An 8,088-nucleotide genomic window follows, 5' to 3' on the forward strand; every position below is an offset into this window, starting at 1 on the left:
CCGTCGGTGATTCCGTCGGTATTGTTTGACGGTGAACAGGTCCCATCACGCGTACGGGCCCCAGTTTTTAATTCCGTCGGTGATTCCGTCGGAAAAATCACCCGCCAAAACCCCCGCGCCACTGCCCGACCTTTTTTCATTAATTCTGAATTTTCGGTCGGTAATTCGGTCGGTAATTACCGACGGCCTATTTCCGTCGGTAATTACCGACCTAATTACCGATGAATATTTTCCGTCGGTGATTTCGGCCGAAAATTACCGACAAAAAAAATTCCGTCGGTATGTCCGTTGGTATTTAGCGAATTTCTGGTAATGTTCATTTTTCTATATCATAATGATTGTACAAATCTCCGAGTAATTTCATTCTTCTATGTCACAATGCATTTGATTGTTAATGACACATCATTACAATTCTAAAGAGTTGTTAGTCAACATGCACACTTTTCCTCTCTCTACTCTTCAGTTTAGCTCTATATAAAACAAGCTGACAGATTACTTGCACTGGAATCTTACACAATATAAACCATGCCAACCTCTAGAAGGGAGACTGGTGGCACCTTGAGCGCCACATCTGGCCCCCGGCAGTTCCGCCTGAGAAAATTGTAACCAAAATTAAGAGCCAATCTCTTCAGAACGGACGAACCTTGTTTTGCTTGAACATGCGAGTGCCCTATTATAAATGCAGTACCAGCTTGTTGGGCTGTTGACAAATCTTCTAGCTCTCCTTGCATCTGAAAATCCATATCAGCTGATGAATGAGTTACAGACTCATCATCAGTAGCAAACCTCACTCTTCTTTCTACTACCCCAACGGGTTCCATTTCAATAACATCTGTCACACTGTCTACTGTTGGGAAACCACCAGAGACACTTGCTGGCTGCACACTCTCCTCGACCTCGTAAGGTGGTATGCTGGAGAAAGAGACAGTTCCAATCACTGCCAATCTACACTCAGTTGATGATTCATTGGATAGAGATGCGTTGTCTTCAGGAAATGAGTAAGTCCCGTGCGCTCGATGCCAATCATAGTTGATGAAATCAGCCAGTCTAGCAGCAAGCTCTGTTTCAAAAGAATCAACATCCTGGTGCACATCACGATATCCATAACGGACAATGCACCTGTAAGACCGATGTGCTGGAGGACCCACACGACCAACAAGATACCTCTCTGCAGGGGGCACATAAGGCACAGGAACTGACTTTATGCACACAAAGACAAGGACACGGTGGAAGGCCGGGAGGTTGGTGACAAAGCGTGAGAAGTTAGCAGGGATGCCAGAGGTGAGATCGGTGAAAACTAAGCCAATGCCGGGGACCCTAGCAATTCCCAAGCTTGAACCCAAGGCTAAAAGCCATTCTAGTGATACCTTGTTGTGGAGGTCAAATTCATATTTTTTAATGGTGGCATAATGCCAAATAAACATGATGGTCATCAGAATGAGGGCTAGAAGCATGGGGAGCCATGCACCCTCGGTGAATTTGGTAAGTGATGCTGAGAAGTAAAGCAATTCAACTGAGCCAAAGAAAAGTAGAAAGGACAGCGCTACTATAGGGGGCTTGTGCCAACAAAGTATGATAACCAGGGAAGTAAGGCATGTGGTCACTAGCATCACTGTCATCACTGCTAACCCTGCAATAGATAAGAACAAGACTGTAAAACTCCGAGTTCAACAAATCCCTCAGTACTAATCTAATTTCAATGTTGAACTTCAATAATAATGCAATATAATAAGGCTAATGCTGAAGTTCGACTGACAAATTGAAATAGTGGTAGGCTTGCTGCAGAAGATTTAAGCTTAAAATTGACATTGTCCTTGTCAAGTATCAACAGAAATGAACTTAAATTTCCAATCTAACAAGTGCATATGTTAAAGGTTAGAAAGTTAAATGGTACACCTTACTTCTCTATAATTAAACATAAAATTAAGAACCTTGGTAGGATTAGATGGTGAAACTTGCCTGATGCATTTCCCATGTGCTTTGTGTCTCTAAATCCAATGGTCACAGCAACGCAGAGGATCATGAGCATCCAATTGATCTCAGGGATATAAATCTGTCCGTGTATCTTGTCAGAAGTGTGAACAACCTTCACTCTTGGGAAACAGCCAAGCGACTGGCTCTGGTTTATGATAGAGAATGTTCCACTGATGATCGCTTGGCTTCCCACAACAGAAGCAAGAATAGCTATTATGAGAACTGGTATCCTTAACTTTTCTGTTACAGAAAATTTTGGAATTATTTATTCTCCCCGATAAGTATGTATACTAGTGAAGTACAAGCGCACATTGAAGAAATTGACGAATTGAAATCTTTCATTTTCTTTTCAAGATCCCCCCCCCCCTCCTAGTGCTACAACCTCACAATTCATTTCGATCTGAATTAGCTTGCATATCGAAGTAATTCTGCTACCAGAATACTAATTCTTCCTTCAGCCAGCATTTCATTAATCACATGCATGTTGAACATTGCAATTTCCTAGGAAAGGAATAAAGAAGACGTACCTGGGACTGAAATATAAAAGCCAATGTGGTTTGTGTTGTCATGATGCTGTGACAAATAGGCAGCTTGCCCCATATATGCTAATATAAGTGCTGGATAAACCAGAAAGGTGAAAGCAATCTGAAACGGTTTGAAGAGTAGCATACTTTATCAGCATTGAGCACTGACTTTATTGACCAGACAAGATTCTGGAAGACTATAAAGTGTCAGACTTACTTGAATTGCAGCATATGAGAAGTGGCCAAGATCAGCAAACATTGCCTCTGAGCCTGCATACACAGTCACACAGAATATTGGTACTTGGTAACTGAATTATGTAAAGAATGAATCATTCAGAAGTTCTTTCCTAGAGTATGATCCATCAATTTTATATGATGGAAAGAAGACTATGAGATATTCTATTATTGGCTTAGCAAGATACAGAAACCACAGAACAGGGTGAGCTTAAAATTGGTATCCAGTCAAACACACAGGCAGGAAAAAGGCAAACAAAGAACCTGTTATGCACAGCAATATTCCACCCAAAGACATCCACCCTCCTTTCTTTGTTTTCTTCAAGAACTTGAACATGTAATATGGAGAAAGAGCTTGATAGACATGTGGGTTCCAGTAGATTATATTGTATAGGCCAAGGGCACTGATGCACAATAGCCATGCCACAACAACTGGCGCAAAGAGAAATCCCACCCGATGCGTGCCATAATGTTGAAGTGCAAAAAGGCACACCAAGATGAAGCAAGTGATTGGAACTACTGCATCTGCAAAATGAGTGACAGAATGAGTGCTCTTGGAATATGAAATAAGACTAACAATAAAATGGCATATAAATAATAATCTCTAAGTTCTACTTAATACCTTTAATTATGAATATGTCCTAAGCCATCATGTACCATTTTTTTTATAATGAAAATTAAACTGGAAATGCTAATACTCCTGTAGGAAAATAAACAAAACTACTGACTTTCTAGTGAGGAAGAAACTCTATTGATGACATCCAAGTTTGTCTTATATATTAAAGAACTTAGCCGTTTCAGAAAGACATTTATTGAATAACAGCAAAAACAATGTGGACAGCGATACATTATTATAGTATTGGTTATGTCCCTTTCCGCCATTGCAACATAATATTGATAGCTACTATCACTTTGAGTTCTTCTTAGGAATTTTATTTACTTCTCCAATTCACCCATTTCAACTCTGCAACAATAAGCATAACATTTTACTCTACCAATTTCATATTCTCACTTGCATAGTTGCTTATCTACATGGCCTAGAACAAAATTGTAACAAGGACTAGAAAGGGATAAGATATTGGGGGAGACCATCAATCAAGACCACAAGATGGGCAACTGAATGGTCCCACAACTTCAGGCCAACTTGTTCACCAACAGAATCAAAATGACCATCAATCAACTTGTTCTTTATCATTCACATTGGGCCTACACAGATGCCTCACTCTGAATAATTAAATCACCTTGGTGACATTTGCAAATGTCCCATGTCCACATAAAACCAAAGCCTCTGTTTGTCTACTCGAGAATGATCATGTAAATAATGGTTCAGAAAACTCGGTTATATACAATCAACTAGCATGAAATAGTCTGCTGTTTTTGCAGACAATTAACCTACTCCCATTACAGCATATGTTTCTCCAATGTATTTGGTTTGGCAACATAAATCTATTTTTATGTTTGAGTATGGTCTGCTATTAATGACTCTGCATAAAAAATTTACATGCTTTGACTCCATTCAGCTAAGAAGCTTACATTGATGATGGTTGTTGGACATGGAAAGCTCAAGACCAGACACTGCAGAGAAGACTGCAAACAAAATATTTTAGAATAAAATGCTAGTCAATGAAATGAAAGTGATGCTAAATCGTAATTAAGTGCTACTAGAATGAATTTTACCAGAAATTGCTGGAGTGAGGACTCCATCTCCAATTACCATGCAAGTGCCAAGAAGAACCAAGATTAGCAAAGCAGTGTGCAAGCACTTGTGCTTCTCAAGGTACATTTTAACTCTTGAGCTGTTTTTCTTCTCCGGCGCGTTCTCTAGTTTGTATGTGGAAAGTGCTTCATCTGCAACCTGTCTGTTGGGCAGAAGGCTAACTTTTGCATGCCGGCAGATCAATGAATACAACGCAAAAGTACCACCTATTAGGAAAATCACAAGTATATATATATTAAATTAATCAAAATAAGAATAAAGTGATTTTGATGATTGAGTGATACAAAAAAATAGCATAATTGATCACACACACCCTCTCCATTGTCATCTGCTCGAAGGACCACAAAGACATACTTGAATAAGGGGACAAGAGTGAGAGTCCAGAAAACAAAAGACAAAACACCGAAGATCTCTTCATTAGTATCTGAATGTTGAATGTCTTCTGCAAATGTGCTCTTGTAAACATAGAGAGGGGAAGTGCTCAAGTCCCCATATACTACTCCAAGGCTTTGGTAAGCCAAAAGAAACAATGTCTTCCAGGATTCCTTCTGCAATGCAATTTCAGAAACAGTACTCTTAGGTAAGTCAAGTGGCTGAAGCTTATCAAGTGACCAAATTTAATTGAATTTGAGTCTTAAGATCTTATGCCATATTAAATGGTCTAAATTCCAAAATTCCAATTGGCAATGCCTAAATGCAACTGAAAGTAAAGATCCAAAAAGTTGAGCTCAAAATGCAACTACACGCCTTTGAAGTATCCCAACACTTGCCATGCCCAAGATCCATGGCTCTATGCTGCCTTAATCTTCACACTGAATGTTTTGCTGCTATTGGAAGAAGTTAACTGTAGATCTGCAGGGAAACATATATTTTGATTGAAAACACAGTACAATAGAAAGAGAAATTTGTAAAGGCAATGGAAAGTTTATCATTAATGAAAATTGAAAGGGCAACCATGCATATCAAAGCTTTAACACCCGGCAGTCCCATTCAGTACCCTTTCCGGAAAACCCACACGCCATCCATACCCTCCATCACATCCTCACCAAACTCCTTTGAAAATGAGAAAATCTTGATGTGCAATTTTTGTTTACTCATCCAAGTGACACCCGCCTCCTAACTTCTGGTAAGAACTTGGAAATCAGCTAAAAAATTGAAGCTCAACTTGCACATCGGAATTATTGAGAGAGAGAGAGATTGATTCACAAGGGTCCCTCTTCTAAAGCCCCACTCGTTTAATCTTACAAACAAGTAAAAGGGACAGAAACTGATACCTGACTGTTTCTTGTAATTTAATCAAAACTAGAAAGCTAGTGCAATGCCTTATATTGAACAGCACAGCCCAATACAGACAAAGATAGACGGAGATTAAACAACAAAAAACAATACTTAACTAACCTCCTCAAAGTTAACAATATACTACTCACTACCGCATGCTACAGTGTTTATTGACCTCAGAGCTGCTGCTGCTGCTATATTTCCACATGGAAAAGGAAGGGAGCACTAAAATGTTTAGAATCTTGAGAGATGGCAACCAAAAGGCACCATCACGTGATTTAACGTCAGTCGTGTTTGTAGCCATCACTTCCCCCACCAACAACTGTCCACGGAAATAAAGTCGATATTTAGGACCGTATAACAATATGCCCCACACAGTTTCCCTCCCTCCCTCCCTCTCTCTTCTTTATGTTTTTGTCTGTTGATTACAAGAAAGAAAACCTTTTTCTCGAAATCGGACCTGACCTACCATAACAGGCCTTCTAAAAATCTTTTGCTTGCAAAATCTTTGAATTAGGCTTTGCTAAGAGGGGCAAAAATAATGAAAGAAGGTGAACTGTTGCTATAATGGCTATTAATTAATTAAATATAAGGGGTTTAGCAACTGATTCAAGAAAACAGAAACAAAGCCAATCAGAACAATTTACATGTTCAAAATAAATCATCACCAAAACTAACCTCCACAAATCGGCATCAGAGACGAACAAACCCTTGTGAGCAAGTAAAAAACAAGAGCTGAGGATGGCATTTATCTTCAAATTAATGTATTCATGATCACCAGCAGCTCCTTTCATAAATACTTTTCTAGCAAACATCAGCTCTTAGAAAACGTTGACAAGATCAGCTTTTATTTGTTTATGTTTTCTTCCTAATTAAACCCAGCTCACCCGCTTTCTTGGCACTTGGTAGGTTTGCCTATTATACGATAAACAGTCATTTGCAGTTTGCTTCATCTCTCTTCAAGCCTTTTTGGGTGTTTCTTGATCTTGCCACTGACTTTCCCTCTATTTCTGGCACAGCTCAGTCTTCACAAATCTATAACTACCCCACTCCGTAAATACACGACACGCATTTTTCTTGGTAAACTTAACATTGGAGAAATTAATATTTGCATGAAGAAACAGAAAATATACATAGAACTAACAAATTTACCTCCGTTTTCCACGATATAGCTAGCTAATTCGAGCTTCTTGACGGCACTCTATACGTTTTGATTTCTTCTGAACGCTCACATTGCCTTGACAGGCTATGCATTATACGGATATTATCAATGATGAACATGGGGCTCTTCACTAGCTAGCTTTGATATAATAGTAACTGGCCATTTAACAAAATAATTAAGATCTATAACGCAAAAGGGAGTTAGAACATGTGAAGCAGATTTGTAAGGGGGGTTTTTGGATGGATTTGAAAGGTTAAAATGAAAGGACAAAACCTGTGACCAACCGACAAAGGCGAATGTTGCTCAGTGGAGACTGTGTAGTGAAGTGAACGTGAACATTAAGAAAGTAAAAATAATAATGGCAGAAGCGTACAAAATATAACGTGGGCCGGACAATACATCGCAACGTAAAAATCCCAGAGATTCTCTCAATTAGGAAGCCACCTTAAAAATGCTTCTAATCCAACAATTAATTCTTAATAAATATAATTAATCCATCTTTCTCTAATCACTATGATTGAAGTTAGATCTAACCAATGGATGAGTTTGAGATCGGATGATATCACCTTTTTCACTATTAATTTAGATAAAGAAAATTTATTTATTTATTTTAATGAAAGAAACCTCTTTCCCATTTCATATAATTTAGGTTGCTTGCATGTTTAAGGTTTAGAGTGTTTGTTTGTGTGATAGGATTATTTTTTAAAGTATTTTTAATTTAAAAATATATTAAAATAATATATTTATTTTATTGTTTTATAAATTTTTTAAAATATTAATATATTAAAATAATTTAAAAATATAAATTTTTTAAAATTTAGCTAACTTTATTTAAAATTCATACCTAACAAAGGCTAGGTGTCGGCTATAAAAGTATAGCCACAGCCCTATGAACCCATATAAATTTGATAAAGCAAACAAATCCTCTTCATTTGAACATTGATGACATCATAACTCCCTGAACTCTACGAAAGACAACAAGATATGTCCAAGCATTGACAGGAGAGCTACTCTGAAATGGGGCTTCATGTAATGCATGGAAATTAAAAGAATAAAATTAATCATTGGTTATCATCCTCCATGGGCTTTTTATAGCTTAAAACAAACACACACATATATAGTATATCACACCCATTCTGTTATTTATTTTATACTTGCCTTTTCTTCTTGCACTTTTATTTTGAAATACAGGGAAACCA

The 8,088-nt window shown here is 37.9% G+C and overlaps 1 protein-coding gene across 5 annotated transcripts; it reads right to left on the minus strand.

The window, feature by feature from the left end:
• Window positions 1-313: 313 nt before the first annotated feature.
• LOC118028869 (potassium transporter 2) lies at window positions 314-7,215 on the minus strand. Of its 5 annotated transcripts, XM_035032600.2 has the most exons (11): window positions 6,880-7,215; window positions 5,848-6,049; window positions 5,197-5,301; window positions 4,763-4,997; window positions 4,410-4,655; window positions 4,266-4,319; window positions 2,997-3,257; window positions 2,716-2,768; window positions 2,502-2,619; window positions 1,960-2,214; window positions 314-1,630 (listed from the first exon to the last, which is right to left on the minus strand). In XM_035032600.2, exons 3-11 carry the CDS (start codon window positions 5,233-5,235, stop codon window positions 510-512), a joined length of 2,382 nt encoding a protein of 793 aa, XP_034888491.1. In that variant the 5' UTR covers window positions 5,236-5,301; window positions 5,848-6,049; window positions 6,880-7,215; the 3' UTR covers window positions 314-509. The 5 variants fall into 5 exon arrangements, with proteins under 5 accessions (XP_034888491.1, XP_034888490.1, XP_034888493.1 ...); XM_035032599.2 differs by lacking the exon at window positions 5,848-6,049; XM_035032602.2 differs by lacking the exons at window positions 5,848-6,049; window positions 6,880-7,215 and adding an exon at window positions 6,406-6,740.
• Window positions 7,216-8,088: the final 873 nt, after the last annotated feature.

This window comes from Populus alba, chromosome 19 (assembly GCF_005239225.2).
Source record: "Populus alba chromosome 19, ASM523922v2, whole genome shotgun sequence".
NCBI lineage: Eukaryota > Viridiplantae > Streptophyta > Magnoliopsida > Malpighiales > Salicaceae > Populus > Populus alba.

Bases quoted from the DNA above. Each gene is read 5' to 3' on its own strand.
- LOC118028869 (XM_035032599.2), bottom strand. From the start codon at position 5,235: ATGGATCTTGGGCATGGCAAGTGTTGGGATACTTCAAAG. The intron at 4,998-5,196 runs GCGTGTAGTTGC...ATTGCATTGCAG, and splicing joins AGTGTTGGGATACTTCAAAG to AAGGAATCCTGGAAGACATT. The intron at 2,215-2,501 runs GTACGTCTTCTT...TTTCTGTAACAG, and splicing joins CTTTTATATTTCAGTCCCAG to AAAAGTTAAGGATACCAGTT.